This window comes from Pieris napi, chromosome 21 (genome assembly GCF_905475465.1).
Source record: "Pieris napi chromosome 21, ilPieNapi1.2, whole genome shotgun sequence".
Classification (NCBI taxonomy): Eukaryota; Metazoa; Arthropoda; class Insecta; order Lepidoptera; family Pieridae; genus Pieris; species Pieris napi.
Window position 1 is genome coordinate 5,688,433 of NC_062254.1, and position 26,871 is coordinate 5,715,303.

A 26,871-nucleotide genomic window follows, 5' to 3' on the forward strand; every position below is an offset into this window, starting at 1 on the left:
TATATGCAAGTAACTTTACAGAAATTGGTTAAATAAAGTTAAATTAGATAAAGTTTCACAAAAGGCTTTTAATATCACAGACTTGAATACAAATAATACAATTATTTCATTTTACTTTTATTTTTTTTACTTTTACTTGAATTTCATAAATTTTAATATAATTTTTAGTATCATTGTTATAGTTATTATAAATTTTTGTTATTAATGGTTTAGAATCTTTTCGAATCAACCGTGGTAGGGACGAGAAAAAGACGCGCGTAACGGTCAAATGTGACGTAACCGAAACATGTGACGCGTAACCGAAAAATGTTACACTAAATTTTTTTCCAACCCCGATAAAGAAGTTTCACTTCAAAAATGTTACACTAAATTTTTTTCCAACCCCGATAAAGAAGCTTCACTTCAATAAAAAAAACAACGTTAAAGCGGACGTTAATTACAGACAATGAACGTTCTAGAATCTAGACCAATAAATATAATGTCTAACTCTAAAACGTTGCGTGTTAACAAAAACTGATTGCGTTGATTTTTAATACTTAATAAACTATAATTATTAAGCAATTTTATTTAAAAACTTATTAGCTAATTTCACTTGAAGTCTGAAGATTTGATTGCCGGGTACTACGTACTTCATTTAAGAAAAAAAATATAAAAGTTTGGGCTCGTTTGATTCCCGGTTGTGCAGCAATGGATTTTACATTCTATGTTCAAAATGAATATGTACTTGCATACCATTAAGGAAAATATCGTGAAGATTTTACATCAAGATACAAAAATCTTGAACATGTATAGGCTGCTGGCTGATCTTGTGCCTTGTTTAAAAAAACGATGATAAGATGCAAAATTGTGTTTTTGGTCTACATGAAATTGAAACTGAATGCACAGTGCACACGGGAGCCTCTGAGTCACGAAGATTGAACAGTGTAAAGTCAGCTTTATAATTGCCGTGATCAGGCGGTTGGTGCGTGTTACTCGTAAAGGCCACATTCATACTGCGGGGTATTGAGGGGAGCGGGGACCGGCAAACACGCACTGAGCATGCGCACTCCACGTGCTTGTGAGTCTTTATTACCGGATCATAATACTGCACTTTTACATAATAATTTTTATTATTAAATAAAAACAGTTTTTATTTTTTTTTTCTAAAAACTTATGAGTATGAGAGTCCATGGAATATCTTCCTAGATATTCAAAATTAATTTATTTTGAACGTTTAAGATATGGATACGACGAATAAGGAATATGTATTATTCATATTGTAGGTATTTAACAAAAGGCAGTTCGAGGATTTGCAGAGTTAAAAAAAATACCCACAAAACGTATTACTAGTCAAATCACACAAGTTAAACATGTCCTTGGAATTGATATAATTTAGTTTTATTTATTTTTTAATTCAGACCAGCTGTTTTTTGTTTTTCTTTAATTTGCTCAGTAATACAGGCTCTTAGTCATAACACTGTTATAGAGTAGACAAATTAAACAATCAATTCAGTTCTCATTGAGTGGATTGAAGATTTTTACCTGTTAATTGACTTGTAACTCTTCAAATTATATTTTATTTAGAGTTATACATTTATTATTGCTAGTAGCATATTGAAAAACCAAATAAATTCTAAGATATGGTATAAAGTACTTTTGTGGTGTAGCTGTTTACCATTACATTCACGTAGACTGTGGCTAGCGGCGCGGGGCGGGGGTCTAGAGCATTCTATTGGGGCGCGAATCGCGGACGGGAAAACATCAACGGTGTTTCAGTACCTAGTGCAAGTTTGGCAGTAGAGGTGAACTTGGCTCCTCTGCCAATCTAATGGAACATCGTTCCCTGGACCAAGTTTCAGCCGCGATTCTCAACAATTCAAACATTCGTCGTGATTTTTGCCGTAAACAACAAATCCTTTTGCTGTTATTATGTTGTTTAAACGGATCATCGAAGGAAAGTCGGTGCTGAATGGTGACGTTAAGAAGGATAAGTCTCCAGAGAAATGTTCTAGAAGGAAATCGGAATGCAACGGCTGTGGGGAGCATTCTACGTAAGTTGTATAAGAAAACTTTTAGTCCTGGAGTTTAGTGGAATTTATTATACCTACGATTTGTAAACAACTCGTATACACAACCATAACAGTCACTCGTAACTCGTAAAATATATTAATCAATTTGTTTATTGTGGTAGAAAGTTAGCGTGATAAGAAAACATTACAAAGATTTGTAAAACTTTATACCTTTTAATGCAACAGTAATTACTAAAAAAATACTTATATCTCGAAATATTTAATGAAGACGGCTGTTTACGTGTAATATTAAACAAATAAGTAGACTACATGTACAAACCAAGGCTGAACATTTTGCTCAGTGAGGTTTGCTTAATGTTTTAATCGCCACGATTACCTAAATTATTTTCAGTATTTTATAAGCATAGCATTTAATTAATTAGCATTATAATGTTGTACGTGATTGATTAATATTGAGTGAAGACTCAAAAAACCGTACAATTTTGTTGAGTTATTTTGGCATTCCCGACGACGATTCGACGATTATTTTAACTGACCTATCTCAATACAAATTGCTTTCCATCTGTATTTATATAAACTTGTAGATATTAAACAGAGTTTGGTGTCCATGCAATACAAATCGTTATACATATTAAGATTCGTGTATGCTCATCAATTAATGTTTATCTGTGTTAATTAAACGTTAGCAATTAAAAAACAGGAAATAACACGTAATTTAGAAAGTCCAGTACATAATAAAAATAGCAATATAACGAATGATGTTTTTTAAAGTTACTTTGTATTAGTCAGTCAAAATATATGAGCGTATATTTTTTATAAAAAACAATTATAAATACGAATGTTCTAGATTTTTTTGTTGCTCACATCCATATTTATTTCCTACTCCTGCAACTTTTATTATGTGTAACAAAGACATAATATACACTAAATGGTTCACACATTTGGTGGGGTTTGCTCGTGGTGTAGGATAATTATAGATATTCTTAATACTAAGCCTACGCCGCGATAGCTTAAACAAATCGAGGCTCTCATGTTCCATATCAAAACCTAACCCTATGGCCTATTCTTCCTTGAATACTGAAAAGTTTTTCTTATTTTCTAGACAAACTACAATAGATGCACGTGAATATTAAAAAACACACAAATCTTCAAAAATAGACATAAGTTTGAAAAACTAAAATGTTGACTATAGCTAACTTCAAGGTGTCGGTTTCGTGACGGTGTGCGCGAGTTTACCATCATCATTTTTCCCTAACGCGCCAAAAGAAACAACAACGTATAAAATAAAAGTTATAGAAGAACTAGACACCGCCAAATCAGACAATGCAAATTCGTATTAACACCGTTAAACAATGACACTGTTTAATAACAATGAATAGTGTATACGATCATATAACGTCATAACAACTTGTTCTACGCATACGAGATAAACAATGGAATATTTTATGCACCAAATCTTAATATATATAAATTACGAGTCACGTGGTTTGTCCGCTATTGACTCCTAAACTACTTAACCGATTTCAATCAAATGTGCACACCGTATGCAGTTTGATCTAACTTATATAATTCTACTGTACGTGTTTAATGTTTATGTCACCGAGCTCCTCTTAAACGGCTGGACCGATTTGAATTATTTTGTTTGTATGCGTTTGGGTGAATGGTTTAGATTCACAAATCAGCCCGGCAGATGGCGCTGCAGTCGGTACTTTCATACTTTGTTAAATATCCTAATTGCTTGAAATATCATACAGGACAACGTAAGTCGGGTCCTCTAGTGGTTTATATATATACATATATATATATATATATATATATATATATATATATATATATATATATAGTATGGTAATATACACGAAACAAGTGAAAATTTATCTAGAATATCATTTTTACGGTGACAATAGTACTAAGTAATGCTACAGACATCAAATAGATCTTTTAAAGTCCGCGTATATAGGTAATATGATAATGGTAAGGGATTTGTTTGGTTGCTTGAACGACTCATAAATCTCATTTAAAAATAACCACCGAAAACCTGCTTAGACATCGCAGTACGCATAGGGTCTGACCTTCATTTGCAATGTTATCGTCAATACAAATATTTTCATGGTTGTGGAATTTATTCAAAAATTAAATTTTTGTTCACTTCATCATGATTCTTTATCGGGGTTGGAAAAAATTTAGTGTAACATTTTTTCGTTACGCGTCACGTTTTTCGGTTACGCGCCATGTTCCTTTTTGAAGTCAAACTTCTTTATCGGCGTTGGAAAAAAATTTACCGTCACATTATTTATTATTTATTATTCGACACTTAATATTTTAATGACAATTAAATTCATTAAATTCCTAACATATCTTCCCTTTTTCCGTCCCTCAAAGTATCGGAAATCTAAACTTTTAGATTTGTATAAATATGAACAACACTTCAAGATTAGTTTGCCACTGAAGTTTCACTTCTAACATTTGTAGTTTGTACACACACACTTTTTTTATTTATTGTAGTATTTACAATTTTCTTAACCTACAAAGTAATAAAAATAATTAAAAAGAAAATTAAAACAAATTTTAAAAGTTTCTGTTCGGATGTTATACCACCTGTATAACATCATGTAGGATTGTTGTTGATCTGTCCAGTTCTGTAGAAAAAATATTTTATATTTTATTTTATATTAATTTTTAACTAACTTTTGCTTAACTGGATTTCAATAAATATCTGTAATCGTAGTTAAAATCCAAAACAAAGTATTCAATTGTATCCTCTCAAATTAAAACGAGTGACGCATTACTTCTCGTCCATGTTACGCGCAATGTTTCGACGCAATATAATTTATATATTTTACAGAATCCGTTTAAAATGTATTAAAACACTTGCTTATTTATTTATTTGTTTCGTAATCCTACAGCTAATATTATAGAAGCTATAGCTTTTAACGGATTAAGCACTGATGGAAAAAATATACTTAATCAGTAAAATTTCTTTAAAATTTGGTCCGAAAATGTCATACATAATATATGCCTGAGTGTATTGTATGTTTTGTTTACCCACTCAAAAACTTTTTGTTTAAAATAAGAACATACTCCCTCAAAGGCCGGCGACGCATTCACTCAAATGGGTTTCCTGGGCTGCGATGACTGCCCTTTTTGAGGGTCCCGTAGCCACGCAGTAAAAAACTTTAGAATTACGTTAATTATTATTTGAAGGGCCGGGGGCTCGCCTTGCAATTATATTTATAGTGGAACTGACGAAACGTCAGGTCAACTTATCAGAGGTCTGATAACCTTTTATAATTCTTGTGAAGTGAGAATTGCTCAGTTTTGCTTTATTCTTCAAATCAATCGAATGAATCTGGCTTGTATTAAAACGTAGTAAATTTTGTTTGCACCATTTTGATTGTGATACCAAAAGATATTCAACTCTAGTATTTTACAGTATTCTGGAGGAACTGATGAAGTTGGTACTACTGGGTGTGGTGCTGTGGGCGGGAGTCACGTTCGGAAGTCGTGTTGCTCCCTACCCCTTGAATCTGATCATGAATACAGGTAAACCACAATTTTTTACTTTTCTTACATATTTCTACGGAGTATTTCGTGCGTAACTTGACACGATTTTAGCGTGCAATTTGCGGAAACCCAACTCCTGCGCTTCTATTCTTGCCAATCTACGTTCCAACTTCCAAGGACATGTAGACACATATCTTAATATATATAAATTACGTGTCGCGTTGTTTGTCCGCTATGGACTCCTAAACTACCGAACCGATATCAATCAAATTTGCACACCGTGTGCAGTTTGATCTAACTTAAAACATAGGATAGCTTACATCTCAATTTATATCCGCAATATTATTTTATTGCAAAATATTTGTTTATTATTTGATGATCACAATTCTAACAGATGGCGCTGTGTTGAAAGTACCAACGTTTCACATAAGCTACAATTTAATGGCATAACCACCAATAATGCATAGTGGTCCCCATGACTGGTGTTCTCCTACCGTTTTCCTTGAATAGTTTACTACTATGTAATATAGCAAAAACCTTCGCCACAGCAACGCTTGGCCGGTCTGCTAGTATTTTATAAAATTCTTCAAGTAAAAGTAATTTTGGTTACAGAATTCTACCATCCACCACCGATGTATGATTTCCCATTTCCGAGCGCAGAAATGCTCAAGAAACTGCCACCCATAACTCCTGCTAATACCAACAAGTCGATTAGTATCAGTAAGATGACAGTGGCAATGCTTGAGCGTTTAGAAGAGAACTTGGAGGCGTCAGGGATAAAGCCAAAACAAGGATCTGCCGCCCAAGGGCTGGCGATCATCGGTCTACCCTCAAAAGACGCAATGAAGTATGAAAAATCTTCGATGACGATTACAAAAGCATCGCAAAATCTTGTTTGGACACGTTGTACTAGGTATGTATTTACAAAAACAAAATGGTGGAATGTCGCACTAACTGGATAGATTATTAATCAAAGAGTTTTTTTAGATACGGTTTGGAGAACGATGAGTGCGCGAGCTATATAAGTACATTGAATCTTCGTGAGAGTGAATATGGCGGAGATTGTGCGCAATTAGAGAGGTTTACTTGTCGCACAAACAAGATGTCGTCAAGATACCGTACTTTTGATGGATCCTGCAACAATCCAGTTCGTTCGTCCTGGGGCCAGGCGCTTACTGGCTACAAACGACTCCTACATCCAAGATATGCTGATGGAATTGAAGAGGTTAGGCTCGTTTGACTGTCATAAATAAAATATACATACAAAGTTTTGTAAGCAAACGCCGATACGAATATTGAATTTGGAATGTGGCTTTTTTTTTTGTTAAGAAAAAATTCATTTGTAATCTTTATTTTTAATTTAAGAATTCAAATTTCGAACTCCTGCATTCAAATGTCGCGGAAACAAAACTTTTGGCCTACAATTTTTTTTCTAAATTTGTTCCAAATTCAAATAACTCTTTTTAATTCCAAATTCTATTTTTAACACATTTGTTCAATTTATGTCTTTAACTCTTTGATAAGCCGCTACAATTTTTATCACCAATTGTATAGAAAACAATGGACGTTAAACATTTGTTTATAGCCCCGTCGGGCGCTGAGTCACAAGGAGCTACCGTCGGCTAGACTCGTGAGCACCGACTTGGCTAATAACTCGGACGTGCCAAATGATAGGAAAACCATCGCATTGGCTGTATGGAGTCAGTTCATCTACCATGACTTGGTCCATACACCTGTGAGGAAAACAAGTACGTAAATTATAAAGTATCATATATTCTAAATAACATGAAACCAATGCCGGGTTTAGATGTCAGGATCTGGAGGTCTCAGGGCAACAAATAATTGGAGGCCCCAAATTAGAGGGGGCCTCTTTTGTGGTGGCCCCAGTTGCCCTTCCCTAAATCCGGGGTTGCATCAGTAGTTAAATGTTTTTAACTTTTCTGTTAGCATTTTTTTAATACTAGCAAAATGAAAGTACAGCATCAGTTTACAACGACGTCACGATGACGTCATTGTGTGTCGTGACCTTAGGTTTTATCGCGGAAACTGATAATTTCTTTGTTTGAATTGTATCGTTCCATGCTTTTGATACTTTGACGTAGGAGCGTACAGATTATTAATAGGCCGCAACGCAATCGCAATCCCTCTGGCTTTGCAAGTGTCCATAGCCTCTTGGCCGCCGTTCTATATAGCGTACAATACTCATAACTGAAGTCGTAGGTTAGAACCCCGGCTACGAACTTTTGACACATTTAACACTGAAGGAAGACATTTTGAGGAATGTCATGCCTAACCCAAAAATTTAATTGTCAGGCACGAAAAGATCAGCTACTTGCTATTAATATCAAGAAACAAATACAGAAATCTGAGCTCCAGACCTAAAAGGTTGCGGTGTCAGGCACAGAAAATCCTTGCCTATTAGAAAAAAATACTATTTTTTTTGTAGTTCACACGGACCAGACAATCCGCTGCTGCGACAATTCAGGTTTACATCTGACACCACGATACTTGCATCCCAGCTGTATGCCCATATCGGTGCCTGATCGGGATCCTCATATGAACGTTTGTATGGAGTACACCCGGTCAGTGACAACTTATCGCGGTGACTGTACTTTTGGAGCCGCGGAACAGGTAAGGTTAAAAAAATGCGACAAAAATCCACTAAATATACTGAATTTCGATGGTTGTAATGTAACACATGTTATCCAATAATTAACATTTTTGAAATCGGTAACAATTCTAAGTAATATAAGTAGGAAGACCGATAAACTAAAGTTAAAATTTTCGAATTTTTGAATGACGGATTGTTGTGTCTATGACTAGACTCTGTAAACCATAGAGTAAAATGTTGTCTAAGTATTATAATTGTATTCTGTGGTTAATATAGTTTCCCTTAACAAATACGTATGTGACATCATTCTCGCATATTGTGATAACGATTGGTTCAAGGCGGTTTTAGATTCTTCACCACAGAATACAATTATAATAGACACAATTTTACTCTATGGTCTAAAGAATCTAGACATAGTAACCACGATCCGTTATTCACAAATTCGTCATTCAATATTAAAATAGTATGTTATTTTTTACTTACAAGCTGTCCCCGCGAACTTCGTTTCGCCTTAACATGATTTTTTTCCCTTAGCCTACCTTTTTAATAGCTACATACCAATATATGGAACATTTTGCTATGATACCCCATAGAGACTTTCATTTTCCGTAATAAAAACTACTAAATATAAAACCCTTATCTTCTAGGAATAAACAAAAAAATACTCGAATTGGTCCAGCCGTCTAGTTTTACGATTAGTCACCTTTGTTTTTGTTTTCATTTATATAGATTTGTTTTTTCGTTCCTACAATACAACTCACAATTACCCAATATTTAAATTATAAATAAAAACGTTAATTTGAAAGAATATAGACAAAAAAAATAATTTGCATAAAATGCATTCTAATAGATATTTAATTGTGCCATTATGATAATTATATGGTGACACACATAGTCTATTTGCAGTAAAATATTACAATGCACATTTAATTTTAATAATAAGTTTTATTGCATTGCGTCAATACTTGTTTACTGCACTTCAATAATTGAAGGAATTATTCACTAATTAACAAGTCGATCATTACTGAGAATTATTTATTGGTAGGAAAACATGTTTTAAAAATGTTTTTTTGTTATGTCTTCAAGTGAATACAAGGAGTTTTCCGTATTCATTTTAATTTTTTAAATAAACACTGGTTTAAAAACAATATTATCATTACAATTGCATATAATATTGTCTTCGTCTGCGTCGAGTTATCTATTTATGATATAAGTGTCGACTCTGAATACTTTTCAATACTTGTAATAGAATTTAGCCTATTATTTATTGGCTTTTTCGTTTAATTAAAGCAAAACCTACTTAAGGGGTCTAAGTATAATGGTTTAGCAATCAATTTACACACACGCATTCTAAAGATCAGATCTTATTGATATTTTCCTCAAGTAAATGTTGAATTTAATTGTAACTGAATCATTAAACCAAGGTTACATTACTACAAAGTAGTCTACAAATTTTCCCTACTTATTAAATAATATGTTGTTCATGAACGGGGCATTCCATTTTTAAAAATATTTCTTCTTAATTTGTACGTAACATTCTATCCATAAAAGAGAGAAAAACTAGTTATTTGTTTGTCGATAAGTGATCTGTTATTTGTCTATGGTTCTGTTCGCGCCTTTGTAACTTTTAAATTAAGAACGTTTAGCATGATTTTAATTTGAGGCCAAAGACAAATGTCTTATCTATGCATTTTCGCGATTTTGGCCGCGATTTTTAATAACTTATTAAAATACATATCAATAGGAACGGTACTATGAACAATGGAACTCCAATTTATTAATACACTTTTGTAAGATAATTATAATTCTAATGTATATAAGATGAATATAAAAACGTCTGCACCGGTTTTTAGCTTAAGGCTCATAAATAGATTTGTTTTTTCCTATGCGCATGAGTCTAGAAACGTGTTGAACTTGTTATATCTAAAAATAGTCCCCTCCGACTGCAGTTAGATAAATTAATCGATATCGCAATGGCTATAAAAGCGAAGGTTATTCATTAATTATGTTGTTTATCTAGGGCAAAGTCATAGAATTTATTCAGAAAATATTTTCACAATAATAAAATAAGCATATAAAATAAATAATATGTCGCAAACATTAATAGATTATGTATATGAGAATTGTAATCTGTTTTATAAATCAAGTCTAATAAAAATCCTGTCCATCTCATCAGGACAAATTTTCAAATTTCGAATTTTCGAGTATATTAGAGTTTTCGTATTACTAACTTGAAAATATTAATTAACGACTTTTTTTTAGTTGCCAGATGTTATGAACATTATTCTACTCCCAAGATAATGTGAAGTTGGCACGGCACTACTGAATAGTGCATTGCCCGTGTCCCTAGAGCTCTCAGAATTATTTATAGGTCGCAATTGCAAAGCTATCTTTTTGAATAGGCTGTATCTCAAATATTTTGATAAATACTCTTCATAGACTATAGAGATTTTTCGCATTTGCTGTAAATAAAATAAAATATTGCCATTGATCTCTATAAAGAAATGTTACTCCGCTCTTGCGTTGTCTTGTATTTTACAAACTGTCCAACAATATTCGCGCCTATCAAACTTGAATCCTTTTTAAAAGATGCAATGCGCAAGAGTGTCGCACTATCTGTATTTCTGAAGTTGTAAGTTATGGCCTGTCATTAAAAATTGAGGTTAAACTTCGTGCACACATTGAAAAACAATTACCGAGCAAATACTGCGCAGTTTATTTTGCTTAGTACTGAAGAAGATTAAATATGAGATTTAGAATTGTAAGCGTGTCAAATTTCGTTTATTGTCACCAGAAACATGATGAATACAGAATAATATTGGTGTCAAATTTTGTTTATTGTGACGACTTGATATATATGTATTTAAATAATTGAAATAGCAAATATCACTAACAGAAAATCTCCATTTAAATAGTAAATAATTATTGCGTATGTTAGGCTTTTGTGATGTATGATAGTTAAATTAGTTTCACTCAAATTAATTTGCATTGTGAAGCATTAAAGTCAAATTTAATACTTAATATTAGACCATATCTCATACCTAATAAGAAATATATTATGTTAGTTTAATATTTAAAAAAAAATCTTTTTAAATGCTTACACCAGTCGATATTCACACAACAATAGATTCACGTTATTTAGACAGATAAGAAATTGATTTTAATTATAATAGTCTTTGAAAAGTATTGCCTTTTTAACATCTACTATTCTTCCAAAGCTGGTTGATATTTCCAGATTTCTAAGTTTACTACCTTGTTAATTAATTAATATATTTTGTCTACAGATGAACCAAGCCACCCACTTCCTAGACGGATCTCACATTTATGGCGCAAATAGCCGCGATGCTGCATCCCTCCGTGAAAAGAGTGGCGGTCTGCTGAAGACCTCGAGTATTGATGATGAAGAACTTCTTCCGTTGGTGGGCAACCCGTCTGAGAAGTGTCTGGTGAATAATGACGGAGCCTGCTTTAACACAGGTATGAATTGAGTATTCTATGTTTGATATTATTTGTTATTAAAATTGCCCTTAGTAAATTTATTACCCACCCTAATTGTTTTTAGTCCTTGTCACATCGAACATAAGCAAATAAATCAAAATCTTTCATTTTTGATTTGAAACTTCTTTAGGCGCATGAGGGTAATTTTTTTACGGATGAAACGCAATAATAATAATATTAGCGTCACGAAGATGTGCAGCGTTTTTGTCGAAGAAAAGGGAGAGAGCGATTGAGAGAGTGAGAAGGGCGAATTGCCTTATAGAAAATCTATTTTTAAAATTAAAATTTATTAAATTAATATTTAATTTATTAAAATCTTAAATGACGAATGTAAATTAAAATGCCACGTGTTTTTATTATCGAAGAAATAAATTTAAAAAAATAAATTTATAATTTGTATAAATTTTCGACACTTAATATTTTAATGACAATTAAATTCATTAAATTCCTTTTTCCCTCCCTTTAAGTCTGGGAAATCTAAAGTTTTAGTTTTGTACAAATATGAACAAGACTTAAAAATTTGTTTGCCAAAGAAGTTTCACTTCTGACATGTGTACTTTGTACGCACGCTCTTTTTTTTATCTTCCTAACTATTTATTGTACGTGGATTCATTTAATGTTCTGCCTTCTCGAATATTGATAAGAAATTACTAATGTAGAATTTTGTACAAAACAATCACGGGCTAATTTACCAGTTCTGTGGTATTGAAGATTTTTTTATTAAATTCTTATTAGAGGAATATACGAACATTAATACATGTGTTTGTTTTGCTAAAATGACTAAACTTATTCAGGAGATATCCGCGCTAACATGCATCCATGGCTGACGGCGATCCATGCTCTGTTTGTCCGAGAGCACAATCGCATCGCAAGGAGCTTAGCCGTTTTGAACCCTGCCTGGAATTCGGATAAACTTTATCACGAAGCGAGGAGGATCGTTGTCGCCGAACTACAACATATTACATATAAATATTGGCTGCCTGCGCTTACTGGTATGTTCTTCTATTAAATTCTTGGTTTAGAACATTGCACCATACAGATATCGCTTCTTCATATGGAGCTTTCTCGATTATGTGTGTTGTAGATTATATATTAAACCGATGAATGGATTTGTAAAGTCGGAGTTGGTCGAACGAAAACGTTTCTTACGAACGCTGCCTTAACATAGAAATATGAGTTCAGCCTTGCGATTCTGTAACTCACTTTTCGAACTTTCACAGCGGTTTTCGCAGCGGCGGTCGCGCTCAAATCAGTCGTGAAGCAGTCATTTTATGATTTGGCATTCTTATAAGGAGGGAGCTTGTAGTTTATTGTTTCGCACAGAATCGCAAGGCTGGAGTAAAGTTATAGAGCTTGATAAAAGTCACCTACGGCATATGTATAACAAAAATATTACCGATGTAGCCGGGGCGTATTTCGCGAGACGTGTGATGTGAAGTTTACAGATAGAAAAAGTCCCTGGACAAAAGGGCAGGGGAGTAGAATAGGTATGAAACTCAATGAACCTATCATTGAGTTTCTTAAGTGAACAATTAGGTAGAAATCACTAGGAAACGAAACACAGTTCTTTTTTCGAATTGCCCCCCTTAACAATCAACTTACCCCTCTGTAGGGCATGGGCCCCACGTCGGAAAACACTAGTCTAGACTGTTCAAATCAACACCAATACATATTAAGGTGATTACTAGGTTGTTTTTGAATCTACACAAAATTCATCGATCAAAAACTATAGCTTATAACTAGACCTTTTTTTTTAAATAAGAAGGGGAAAACGGTCAGGAGGCTTCACCTGATGTTAAGTGATACCGCTAAACATGTGAGTACATTGCCCGAGGGCTCGCAAGTGCGATGCCGACCTTTAAAAAATTTGCCAAACTTATAAAGAACGAGTTAGCAAATAGTTTTAATAACAAACAGTTTTCGTCGTAACGAATCGTTCAATTGTGGCTACATACATATATATATATATTATTGTACGAACATACCTATGTATGTATATATGGTTAAATAACATATTACCTAAACAATCTAACTATATTGCCTTCAATTGACATTAATTGTTTTGCTAAGTATTTAGTCAGTCGCAAACATCGTGAGCGCTACCACGTGCTAAGTGCAATTGTATCGGCCTCACGCGCGAGCCCTTAAGAGCGATTATTCAATAGCAAGAATCTATTTGAACGTATAATGTATCTCATATATGAAAATGGTTAGGTGATCAAGGCCGTAGACTTTGATCTCGGTTCGCATAATGTACACTGTATGTTTCTATAAATTGTCTACTGTCGTGTGTACCTACACTTGACTATCCTTGAGTTTTTTTCTCTGTATTGGTGTCGGCTCTCGGATACAGCTAGGTCGGCAATATTAAGCTAGAGAGCCGCAGTCTGACTACTAAGCTTGAGCCTTGATGTGACGATGGTATTTAGATATTTAAACAAGTAGGTATATACCATCGTCATATCAAACTCAGTGCGACAATCATGTACATTAATTTACCTATCTTCCTAACTAGTAACCATTACAGACTTCTAGTATTCTTAAAATATACTTTAAGAATTTTTTTGGAAAGATACTAAAAAACTTGATAGAACTTTGAAATTTTGAATTCCGGTTTAGGAGGTAATTTTTGTTTTATTTTTCAAAATGTATTTTCTAATTTAAAAGAGACAAAAAAGATAATACGAATTGCAAAGCGTAATATTTAAAAAAAAATCCTACTAAAAAATATACTCCAAAAAAATTGGAATTTCAATTAGCATTATTTTTTAAAGACCCATTAATATAGACCCACTTGAAAAATAAACATCATATAAAAATGTTACGTATTTGCATTCATACCAAGCAGAGGTAATAATTAACCTAAGGTCTACGACCACACTTTGTTTATATTCACTTTGTTATTATGATTTCTTGACCAAATATACAACACTTTCTCTTGTCCGATTCGAATAGGCCGGTACGAATACATTTAGGTGAAGATACAAATCAGAAAGTTGTACAAAAGAAATCAGTTGGTTTTAATTAACTGGTTTTAGTACTTATAATATTCTAAGAAATGTCAATGTCATTTTAAAATTCTGCGAATTGTGGATCAATTTGCACGGATTTTTAATAAGTTATTGAAATAAAGCATATTATGTTACTCAGGTACTCTAAAAGGGTATTTCGTTCCTGTAGTTTATGATTTAATGTAAAAAAATACAAGTCATTCTTTATAATAGTCTAGAAAATATAACTTCGCATACCGAATATGCGGTAGCAGTCTCATAAACCACCACTATGTGAAACCAGCTGCCAACTGAAGTATTTCCGAACCACTTCGACTTAGGGTCCAAGATAAACGTTGGTACGCTTTTCTAAAATTTCGAAAAACTAATGTTTTTATTTATTTACAAAAACGCATCCTGTCCTAACAGGCAACCTAATTCGATAAGAATGCATAGCCAATCAAAAATTCGCACACAAAACAATATACCAACATAAAAAATTCACTCACAAAAGAATCTAAAGAATTATGTAATGAAATCAATAACTAACTGCTATAGGCACTAACGAATAATGAAAATTTTGTCAGTTCACTCAACTGACAATAAAAAAGGTCCATTAATTATGTAATACAGCGAATATATGTTGCATTCCTATTTTTAACGCTAACAAGCGTTAACAGCACGAATTCTAGAAAGCTCTATAACATGATCTAATTTCCACATTTTCATTGCAGGAAAATCCATAGACCAGCTATATGACAGCTATGACGTCGGGTACAATTCCGACATAGATCCAACAATCACGAATGCCTTTGCGACCGCTGCTTTTCACTTCGTCAACAGCCTCCTTGATCAGGACATATTACTCATCGATGGCAACGTTACAACACAACGTCTAAAGCAAACTTATTTCAAGCCAGAGTTAATTGCGAAGAAAGGAGGTCTGGAAAGCGTTCTACTGGGCATGGCAAGCCAGAAAGCTCAGGATTTGGACTTCAATTATGATGATGATGTAAGTGGACAATCTTTGATACAAATCTTAGTCAACTTCAAGTATATTCTATTTTAAAGTTAAATTAAATCAACACGATACATAATCGCAAGTAGTTTTTATGACTTAAAAATTAAAATGGTCTTAATATATTATTTAACATTCGCTCGGTGAAGGAAAACATCGTGAAGAAACCAGCTTAGACCCAAAGAGTCGACGGAGTTTGCAAGCGTAAGGCACCTACATGATCATGAAACAGATACATAAATCTGAGGCCCACACCTAAAAAGGTTGTATCACCACTGGTATTTTCAAAAATTCTGAGGACTCGTTCAATAGACTATTTGTTACTAAACCAATGTACTCATCAGTATATGAGTTTAGTAACTATCTACGACTCGTATTTATAATATGAATCGGTTTTAATATGAGACCGTATATTAATATATTTGACCGTCCAATTGCGCGGTTAATTGAGTCATCAGTAACATTAAAAAGACATTGAACAAGTGTTTTTAAATCAGGACATATGAATGTCAAGTGCAATATATTAAATCAATAATATTTAAGTATATTTAACGGTCGTTCGTTTGTAATTATTTAATATTATCTGGACATTATATTTCTCGCTTATGAATAAATAAACAATATAAATAAAAAATCCTTTCAGATGATTTATATAGAAACATATATAAATATTGTAGGTTACAATTTTAGTAAGAAAGAGGAATGCGAAAGAAATGTCTAACTTTTGCATGGCTATTGGCATTTGGGGTCATTGACCCTTTTGATCCATCATTCGTTTTGCCCATCTTCCATCTTGAAGTTTATTTTTCAAATTACGCGTTAGGTCTATATACTTTCGTAACATTATTGTAGATTTACTAAGATTGTATCATATAATATATATAATTACGTATTAATTTAATTGGAATTCATATAATAAATCACAAATATAAAGTTAAAAATTGCTCAAAACGGATTGAGTATTTGGTTCATAGATAATTTTTGATAAAATGACAATCGCTTTACACACATATGATATTTCTTCAATTTGCCTTGAACGATTTAAAATACACTCAAGGTAAACAAAGGTTTAAAGTCCTTAACCTTCTATTTATATTTATCACTTTTCCTGTACAGCTTAACGTAGCATTTAAAACTGTCCCGACGGCTTTAACTGAACACACACAGTAATGACTTGAACACATGCTTTTTGCCTATATCTAACTCTTTTCCATATTTATTTTAAGTTTAAATAGTTTAGTTCATTCGACTGGACGATACACGGGCTAATAATATAATTATTAAACCGTTACGGCGTACATAGAAGCGTCATGAGGAAAATCTGCGTGTTAAAAGTTAAAACCAGTATTGTATACTGCATGTTGCTGCTTTTAGACTTGTACACCGATAGATGTCTCTGGGTGTTTGTTAAAACCCGCTTATGGAGTGTTTTGAACTTTCTATGAATGCTTCTGGATATACAGATGATTTTTAACGACCTAAATGGTCGTGGGTTCGATTCCTAGGTATTTTTGGAGTGAATAAACGTTATTAAATAACGTTAATCACTTATTAATTGAATTAATTGTATATTATTATAATTGAATTGTGATTTGAAAATGTATTTAAATTTTAAATGTGAGTTGTGAGTGTGACTATAATTTGCATAAATGTCAGAAACTCTCATTAATAATTTAAAATCGACTCGATTAAAAAAAGGAAGTTTAAAAAAAATTCAATTTAACAAAAAACCGACCTTTCCCAAAAACAATCCTATGTGGGTCTTATCAACAAAACCGCAAAAAATTAGCTTTGTGAATAATACAACTATAGATCTATTGAAAAATATATATGTATAGAGAGAATTCTATACTCTATGATCTAAACTGTTATTTTAATTTTGTATCAAATTTTTAATTGAAAGGCTTTATTAGATTTTAAAGTAAGAAAGTCATTGAATGATCCTTGATATAAAACGCTGTAAAAAAAGATAGTATAGTATATACTTAAAAACGTCATCGATCACAGACTATACTATCGTGTTTCTATTGTCTACAGTTACGTAACCACTGGTTGGGCAGCCTCGACGTACTAGCAGTTGACATACAGCGCGGAAGAGACCACGGAATTCCCGGATATTCCCAGTACCGTACACTTTGTGGCTTATCTGTTGCGACTAGCTTCTCGCACCTGACTGATGTTATTCCACAAGAGGTATGTTAATTGCCCTAATAATTAACGCAAATCACAAAAAATCTGATTTAATTCGTTTATATTACAAATTTTGTAGATACATTTTTTGTTATAATCGTCCACCCGAGTCAACCCAAGCTTGGAATAAATTTATTTCAGAAAGAACAGAACAATCAAAGACAATAATCTACTATCTGTATTGCCCGTTCAATGGCCCATTTGATTTCACAAAAATCTTGTTTCAGATGGTAGACAAGTTGTCCCAAATATACGAGCAAGTGGGTGACATTGATTTGGTTGTCGGTTTGATGGCTGAATCTCCGCTTCCAGGATCTTTGATTGGACCAACTGCTACATGTTTCTTACGTAAGTTATCATCAATTAATATAAAGTAGCGTTCACAGTGTATTCTTCTTACGAAAAAGTAGTCAATCTTTCGTAATTGTTTGCAAATGGTCACGTGATGAGCTTGAAAGTGATTGGTTGTTTAAAGAAAGCTTGTGATTGGTTGATCTGAACCAAACAAAAAATAGATTGCTCAGTACTGGTTGAAATATATGAAATAGATCTTAGAAGCTATGTGTTTTAAGAAAAGCATTTTTTATGGTCTTTGCTGAATTTAGTCATAGAAAATGTCAAAAAGATCATCGTTGTCACAAAAAGGTTCCAGTTCATAAAGAAAATTCTAGACTGTTATTGAATAGAAGACTTTATAAATATCTTCAGGTGAACAACTATGGCGCACGCGCAGCGGTGACAGATACTTCTACACGCACACTCACGAAGCGGGAAGTTTCACAAAACGTCAAATTGCGGAAATACGAAGGGCGTCACTCTCTCGTTTGATGTGTGACAATCTTGAAATTGCTGGAGTTCAGAAGGATGCGTTCCAGCCTCCCAGTGATAGGTAAATTATTAATTTAATATCTTTACTTGCGTGACATATACACAGTATCTATTTAATTTAAATATACATATATTACTATCTATATATATAAATACTACTGTCTCTTTGTATAATAATAATGATTATTAACAACCATTATATTCCAGAAGTCAATAGGGAAATAAACATTGTCAAAGATTACAAATGACAGTTGACATGTATTAAAAAATATAGATTATTACTTTAAACCTGAAATAACTAAAGACCAAAGTTTAATTTAATTTACCGTTTTATAAAATTTAATAACATTTATTGAAAAGTAGAAAAAAGTTTTTTTAACAGTAAATTTGAAAATATCTGACAGATAGTAAATTTCAGTTTTTCCAAAATTTCCAAAAATAAATTAACTTTTCGTATTTCATATGAAACATATATTTGTGTATTTTGCGACTTTAAGATTTAATTCTTAATAAAACACACACAAAAGCCTTAGGTATTATGTGACTAAGATAAGACTGGAAATAACAAGTTTATTAATGGAAAACTACAATATTATGCAGATATCTTATCAGAATCAATATTATTTGTATAAGGTTCATAACATGACAATGATATATGGAATCGTTTTTTTACTGGGTCAATACTGTTGTTACTTTTTATTTATTAAAACTGTGTTGTATTAGAAGTACATATACAATCAATAACATAAACCATTAAGAAGGCAATAGGCGGCCTTATTGCTAAGAACCGATCTCTTACAGTACAATCCTAGTAAGGAAAAAGAAAATAACATAGTACGGAAAAAAGTGCATAAAAATATAAATACAAGTAACAACTTATACAAAAACTAACATTAAGTAAAAGCTAATAAAATTATTATAATTACAACAGTTTAAAGCTATGTAAATGATATGGTTGAGAGTTATAAAATTTTTAATTATATTATTATTATTAATTACTTAAGATGTCATGTGGAACATAGTGTAATGGTTGCAGCTCCTTACAAACGTTGTGTACAACAAAAACCGTCGCGATTAAAAAGAGTGGCGGAGAATTTATTGCCAGTTCTTCTCTTCCGATCTACGCCCTTGATTTGAGAACTGGCAGTAAATGTAAAATTAGAAGCATTAATTGTATATTTCTTTTTTGACGTTCATAAGTGTACATTGTGTTACCTACATGAATAAATGACTTTTGACTGTAGCAGGATATGTTTAGTAGAACACTCTTAAAGGACGTGAAGGAGGTAGCTTCTTATAAGATCGGGGAGTGTATTCCATAACTTTATGGCCAAGCTCCTAAAAGATTTTATCTTTACTCTAAAATGTATAATTAACGTCCTATTTAAATTTCAATATTTTTCTTAAGTCAACAGTATAATGATAGTTCCATTAATAATATTGGATCATTTATGTTTTGAATATTCTTTATCAGCCCGATTATACTGATGTTGTTTCGTTTCGTCCCTTTCTTTCAAATTGTATTAACGGCATGAACAAAAGAGTTCAGCCAATGAAATTAGTAAAAACAGACAGGTAATGAAACGTTTCTGTTACAGCAACCCTATCGTATCTTGCGATGAAATCAAAAGAATGAATCTCGAAGCCTGGCAAGACCCATCGGAGCAACCCGACATATTCACACGCACCAACAGCTGGCTCAGAAACAAGGTTGCCAGTTCCAACATTACTAAATAGACTGATATGCACTTTATTTTTTAGGGTAAAACTGTGAACGAAGACGAGGAATAGGGTAAAAGTACTTAGAGGTTTTTTGGCAAACAGTAAATGGCTTAAATTTTTCGTGTTCGTTCATTTGAGTGCCGTTTGAGGTTAACTTTGTGTCTTATTTTAATAAATAATAATATAAAAAGACAGATTAATCGTTTATTTAAACTTCTCATATCTATAATTTTGTTGTCTAAGTTCAAATCTTATTATATATTCTACTCTTAACGTTAACGATAGTTCGTGCTTGACTTGTGACCACAGATTATACACGCATTTATGGTTGTGTGAGTGAAATGACAATATGCTGATAAGCATTTAATTGCACTTTTAAGTTTCAGTATTTTAATTAGAATAGGGTCACGTTTAAGGGGACTTGTCGAGTATGATCCAAGTCTTGTCCTTATGGACGCCATGCAAAGTGGCTGTGATAATGTGAGTTAGACGATCTAGACTCTAGAGAGATGTAAACGATTTGTCGTCTAACTTTACTGTCAAGCACTTGGCAACATTATATTGCAGGGAATTTAGTATTTAGTCTCGCCATCATTCATCATGAAAAGTTATTTAATGGCCGCATTCATAAAGTTATCTAGTTTAATATTGTAAGTTAAGATATTGTGTATGTATACTGTACTGTGTGCAAAATCATACTATTTTCACAGAACACATTACTTCTATAAAAAGGCTATGATGCAAATGGCCAATTCCTTTATTAATACTACTGCCATTTGTAGTCAAATTACTCTGTTCTTAATTTTGGTCACAATTTCAAAACGTATTGTAATGTAATGTACATTAGTTAAACGTTAAAGTTTTGAAATTATTTGGCTGTGTTCGTTCCTAGTTCACTGTCTATTTTTCAAGTTCTCGAAATTAAAAAATCGGAATACGAAATTTAAGAAAATAAAAATGGCGTATGCCAATCGCCAAAGACTGGATTTTAGGTTAAATTATATTGTTGATAAGAATCATTGTTACATTGAAGTCTGTAAAATTTAGTAACATTAATAAATATGTATGACTTCACTTACTTTTGCTTTATGAAATTTGACCGAAGCTTTCTCTTTATTTATGCATTAATTGTTATTAAAGCACAAAACTATCAAATTTCTACTTTAATGTTATTTAATCAATATTTGATTTGTTTTTGAATAAAGAAACAGTTCACTTCTGGAAGGGCTATATGCTTTGTTATAATCTTTTGTAATTTGTAATAAACTTATAAACAGCCAGTATTCTTTGTCTAATTTCTCTCCCTCTTTTTATTGGTTTTCAATATAATATTAAAAAATCTTGTACTGAAAATTGCTTATAACAAATTAAGTTACAGATATATCTATTAAATATACCTAATAGCAGATTCAATCAAGAGAAACTGATGCAAGGTTTCTCTATTTGGCCTTATAGTCTCAACCTTAACCATTTGTGCCAACTGCAATATATTTTGTTCCACCAAAATATACATATACAGCCTACCTACTAGCAAAAGTTAAACAATGATAATGTAAAAATTCGCTTAAATGACGGACGCAGGTTTTGGTGTCTATTCCGTCTCCATACTTATTAAAATTAATTAATAAAAATTGATCGATTTGAAGGAGTGGGAGGTAACTAAAAAAATTATAATGATGAAACTTAATAAGTAAAAATAACAATGGATATCTGTCAACTTAATGTTGCAGTCTTTCACCGACTACAATTGCTAAAAAGCACTTAAAATGTTAAGTTATAAGGTTAATGTATTAAGTGCGCGGTTTATACGTTTAAGACTTCATTTTCGATTAATTTTCATAAAATTTTACCTGTTTGGTTATGCCAATGACTTAGTATAAAGAGCCTATTTCAGAAATGAGACACGTATCCAGTGCTCCCTAGCGGCCATTCACGGGCGATCCATCGATACATTTGGCACGCTGTCGTCAAAATGTCGGTCCAAATGGATGGGCTCGGCGCGATGGAATTCCAACTGCGCGAAAGTCCATCGCGCCGAGTCGGTTTCGGTCATACGGTTTGCTCGCTCGTGAATGGTGTTACTCGCGAGCCAAACAACACGCCACGCCTGACGCCATTTTGATTTTAGTTTGCGTTTAGCCGTTGGACAGGAAGCAAGTGACGCATTGTTAATATAAATCGTTTTCGCAATGAGTTCAGACCGTGACTTTGTTATTCAATTTATTTATAAGTTTAGAGACCTGACGTGTTTGTGGGATGTGACAGATATAAATTACCGCAACAAACGAAAACGCGATGCAGCATTAGAGGTTTTGCTAACTTTTTATAAAACCAAATTGCCTAACGCCACTATTGACACAGTAAAAAAGAAACTTCAGGCACTAAGAGCCTCATTCAGGAAAGAGTTTAATAAAGTAAGTACTTATACTTATAACCTAGCTGTTTATTATTTAATGTTGTGTGTAGTGTTATAATGTTGAGGGGTTAAATATTTTTGCGTCGTATTTCTGTTCATATTCGTAGCCGCACATAACTACTACGTTGTTGAATACGCGGTACGCTATTTTTTTTTAAAGACAATTCACACCAATTGACCTAGTCCCATGTCAAGCTGGTGAAGCTTGTGTTATGGGTACTAGGCAACGGATATACATACATATTATAGATAGATAGACATATAAATACATATTTAAGCACCCAAGACCTAAGCACAACACCAAATGCTCATCACATCGATGGTCGTCTCAGCCGGGGATCGAACCCGGGACCCATGGATTTGCAGTCAGGGGTACTAGACCCCTGTCCGTACCCACAGTCCGTACTAAACACAGTCGTAGTATATCGGACCGAGAGTGGGATAAAAAAATAATCCAATTATTCATAAACAAAGGATATTAAATTAATCCTTTGTTTATAATTTAATATATAGGTTGGAATTTATTCATACACTGATTGACTTCTCGTCGTAAATACAGTCACAATAGGGTTAAAAAGAAAACAATAAATACATTATTTATTTATTTATTTCAGGTTAAAGCATCAATGCAATTAGGAGCTGGTACAGATGACATCCATGTTCCAAAATTATGGTACTATGACCAATTAATATTTCTCAAACACACGGAAACACCCCGAGCGGCTTCATCTATTCATTCGATATTGGTCGACCCGTTTGAAGATACAGAAGAGGTACTCGTTCACATAAACTAGACTCTAGACTAGACTAGTAAATGATATTGAACGAATGAGGGGGAGCTTACCTTGTGGCCGACTGTACAGATACTAATACTGTACTAATTAATTTGCGCATTTTGTCAACTAACACTTCCCTCGCCATTAAAATACCTAACGTAACTACTCTCACTAATTTTACATTGTTAGGTACTTGTATTTCCGCTTCTTGCCTCCAAAGCTGTAAATGCTGTTGCTGGTAAAACATCATCTATGGTAGTATCGTCAATATCAAATAAGTCGATTATACGGAGAGTCTGATTTACGCAAAAAGTTATGTAAAATGCAACAAGTCAACACCACTAGGTCAATTCTATCTATACGTAAATTTATAGATGTATGAAATATTCTAAAACGATTAGACATAATTCCAAATATGTTTTCTATTAATCTCCTGGCTCTTGACAACCTGTAATTGAATATTTTCCTCTCGATTGTAAGGGAATTTCTAGCGAATGGCTTCAAGAAATCAGGCCTCAATGCAAATGCTACGTCTCCAACAAAAACATAAGATAGCGGTTCAGAACTATTTTGTCATTTTTCTTTACTTGGTATGTTAAGATTGTTACTGACAAGTTTTTTGTAAAATTGAGTGTGTTTTATGGCACCACCATCTGATACCCTCCCATTCACGCCTACTTCGCACCAAATGAATTCATAATCAGCATTTGCACAAGCCATTAAAACTATGCTATGGAATCCTTTGTAGTTATAATAAAATTACCCACTTCCGTTTGGAGGTATTATACGGCAGTGTTTTCCATCCACGGATCCTAGGCAATTGGGAAATTGTCATCTATCTTCAAATTTTCTGGCTATTTCTTTCCAACCACTTATAGATTCTGGCATCTGTAACAAAACACGCTTATTTATTTACAGATTCATTTCGAGAGTGACCTCAGTGAAAATTCATTTGATGCTAGCATGAATTTAGATCCATTGTCACCATGGCCGTGTTCTACACTGTCTGCATCGAGTACATCAACATCGTACAAGAGAACAAAAAATCAGGCCGATGCTGTGCTAAATAAAATAGCACAAAAACTCGATGAGCCGAGGCAACCCCCAATACAGCCACAAAAATATGAAAGCTTTGGACAACATGTGGCTGAAAAAATGAGAAGTTTGCCGCCAAATGTCGCAATACATTGCGAAAAAATTATAAATGATGCTTTATATTATGGCGCCCTTCGTAATCTGAATGTTACATCCAGAATTGTCACTGATCCAGTGCCAATAACAATTCTACCTGGACCTCAGAAAGATTCACAACATACTGATAGTTTTGCTGATTTAACTGAATAATTGTAACTTGATTTTTATAATAAATAATTGTCATAAATATAACAGTTCTTTTTACTTACTTTCGTATACCTTAAGAGAAAAAAGAATAGCTTTACATGTACCAGGAATTATCACTCCCAAACGTTGTGGAGATATAAGTGTAGGAAATTTCAACTCCTCATATGACATGCCCGAAGCTAAGAATCAAAGAGTGGCACTTAGGGTGAGATCTATAGTCCGCACTTGGACTTTACTCTGACTTAACTATCGAGCTAAGACACAGTCGGTATTTATAGAGCAAACTGCGAATCCCTCCCTAGTGTTGGCTTAGCTTAATCTCAAGTCCACGAAATCGACGACTTACCAAAAACTTTGACTATAAGCCTAACAAAAATAATGGCCTAAAATTTGCTCTACCATCATATCTTTTACTGGACTTTTTATTTTTGTCGGTTTTTAATGAACGGTGTTGCCATTTGGTATCAGAGTTCCATAGACTTTGGGAAAAATAGAATTTGAATTCAAAGAAATTTTAAATGATCTTGATAAATACCTATGAAATTTACGCTTATTTATTTACAGATTCATTTCGAGAGTGACCTCAGTGAAAATTCATTTGATGCTAGCATGAATTTAGATCCATTGTCACCATGGCCGTGTTCTACACTGTCTGCATCGAGTACATCAACATCGTACAAGAGAACAAAAAATCAGGCCGATGCTGTGCTAAATAAAATAGCACAAAAACTCGATGAGCCGAGGCAACCCCCAATACAGCCACAAAAATATGAAATTGAAAATTCGTATCAAAGCCAAAACACAAAACGTCCTTCAGGAAAGCGTAGGTCTTAAGTAGGTATACGGGATCGGTACAGGTCCAAGTCACAAAGCCAGTCGTTGTTTTAATAAATATTTATATGCTCAAACAAACAGAAACAGAGAAGTGAAAAAGCGGTTGAAACTTTTGAATTGTTGATACAAGTTCTCTGTTGCTGTTGCCAAAACAATGCGATCCGTTCTACGTAACAAAATTATTGCCATCTTTAAATACATTTTCTAAAGGTTACTCGTAAATTTCTAGTTATTGCAATAATAAAATAAATAAATACATAAATAACAATAAATTGAAGATATATGTGTACCGTTTTAGATGTTTAAATATTTGTTATTGTTTACTTTTTTAAAGGATAATAAACAAAGTATTGCATGAAATGAAACATCAATTTGTATTTTGACATTTGCTGTCTTAGCTTGGGCTTAGCTTAATCTAACCGTTAAAATGTCTATAAATACGAAATCATAGTTTAACCTTAGTGTACACTAAGCAAAGTTTTTCGTAAGGTAAGTCTGAGCAAAGTCCAAGTGCGGACTATAGATCTCACCCTTAGTCGTTCATGAGGGCTTATAGCTTCCCTTATATTAGTGTTTTTTTTCTGAATCAGCGGAGTCAGCAGTTCCAATAGTTTAAAATAGGTAGGTTCATCCATTCGCATATAATTTCTCCAGTCAGTTGGCTCCAAAGTCAATTCCTTCATTAAATTTATGTGAGTGAGTTGCGATCTATCCAGCAACCAATCCTTACACCACTTTATTTTTGTGGCTTTCTTTTTTTTTAAACTAGACTAATCGCTATGGTCGATAAATAAAACTCATCTTCTGAATCGAAGTTCACTATGAACATGTCCGGTGCTATCGACGCCTACACTCAAAATAATCAAATGGAACGGCTCGCTGGCGCGCTCGTGAATGGCATGAATTTAGCTCGGCGCGACGTCGAGTATCGAGCCCGTGGCGCGAAAGCAATATGGATCGCCCGTGAATGGCCGCCTTAAGAAATAGGTACCTGTACATTGAGAGGTATGACTAGAGCATTGCGGCTATGTTCTGTAGATACTGAATAACGAAATCGAAAATCGAATTGTGAATCACTGCGAGTAAAACACGAGTTACCTGACGGGTGTCATTGAAACTTTCGGATTTGTCAAT

At 33.3% G+C, this 26,871-nt stretch overlaps 2 protein-coding genes across 3 annotated transcripts; both read left to right on the forward strand.

Annotated features, from left to right (window-relative positions):
* The first annotated feature begins 1,714 nt into the window (after nucleotides 1-1,714).
* Nucleotides 1,715-21,653, forward strand: LOC125060504 (peroxidase-like). Of its 2 annotated transcripts, none has more exons than XM_047665466.1 (13): nucleotides 1,715-2,030; nucleotides 5,443-5,552; nucleotides 6,126-6,426; nucleotides 6,501-6,738; nucleotides 7,099-7,261; nucleotides 7,960-8,144; nucleotides 11,409-11,601; nucleotides 12,417-12,614; nucleotides 15,347-15,624; nucleotides 17,668-17,823; nucleotides 18,048-18,168; nucleotides 18,529-18,709; nucleotides 20,247-21,653. In XM_047665466.1, the coding sequence occupies exons 1-13, from the start codon at nucleotides 1,909-1,911 to the stop codon at nucleotides 20,383-20,385; spliced, it is 2,385 nt and encodes a 794-aa protein (XP_047521422.1). In that variant the 5' UTR covers nucleotides 1,715-1,908; the 3' UTR covers nucleotides 20,386-21,653. The 2 variants fall into 2 exon arrangements, with proteins under 2 accessions (XP_047521422.1, XP_047521423.1); XM_047665467.1 differs by lacking the exon at nucleotides 1,715-2,030 and adding an exon at nucleotides 5,319-5,375.
* Nucleotides 21,654-22,349: 696 nt separating this feature from the next.
* On the forward strand, nucleotides 22,350-24,906 carry LOC125060524. Its single transcript, XM_047665489.1, has 3 exons — nucleotides 22,350-22,784; nucleotides 23,401-23,559; nucleotides 24,481-24,906. The coding sequence occupies exons 1-3, from the start codon at nucleotides 22,560-22,562 to the stop codon at nucleotides 24,904-24,906; spliced, it is 810 nt and encodes a 269-aa protein (XP_047521445.1). The 5' UTR covers nucleotides 22,350-22,559.
* The last annotated feature ends 1,965 nt before the right edge of the window (nucleotides 24,907-26,871 follow it).

Coding starts and splice junctions, on each gene's coding strand:
- LOC125060504 (XM_047665466.1), top strand. CDS start 1,909: ATGTTGTTTAAACGGATCATCGAAGGAAAGTCGGTGCTGAATGGTGAC. Junction 11,602..12,416: donor CGGAGCCTGCTTTAACACAG/GTATGAATTGAG, acceptor AAACTTATTCAG/GAGATATCCGCGCTAACATG. Junction 18,169..18,528: donor AACTGCTACATGTTTCTTAC/GTAAGTTATCAT, acceptor AAATATCTTCAG/GTGAACAACTATGGCGCACG.
- LOC125060524 (XM_047665489.1), top strand. CDS start 22,560: ATGAGTTCAGACCGTGACTTTGTTATTCAATTTATTTATAAGTTTAGA. Junction 22,785..23,400: donor TCAGGAAAGAGTTTAATAAA/GTAAGTACTTAT, acceptor TATTTATTTCAG/GTTAAAGCATCAATGCAATT. Junction 23,560..24,480: donor CGTTTGAAGATACAGAAGAG/GTACTCGTTCAC, acceptor ATTTATTTACAG/ATTCATTTCGAGAGTGACCT.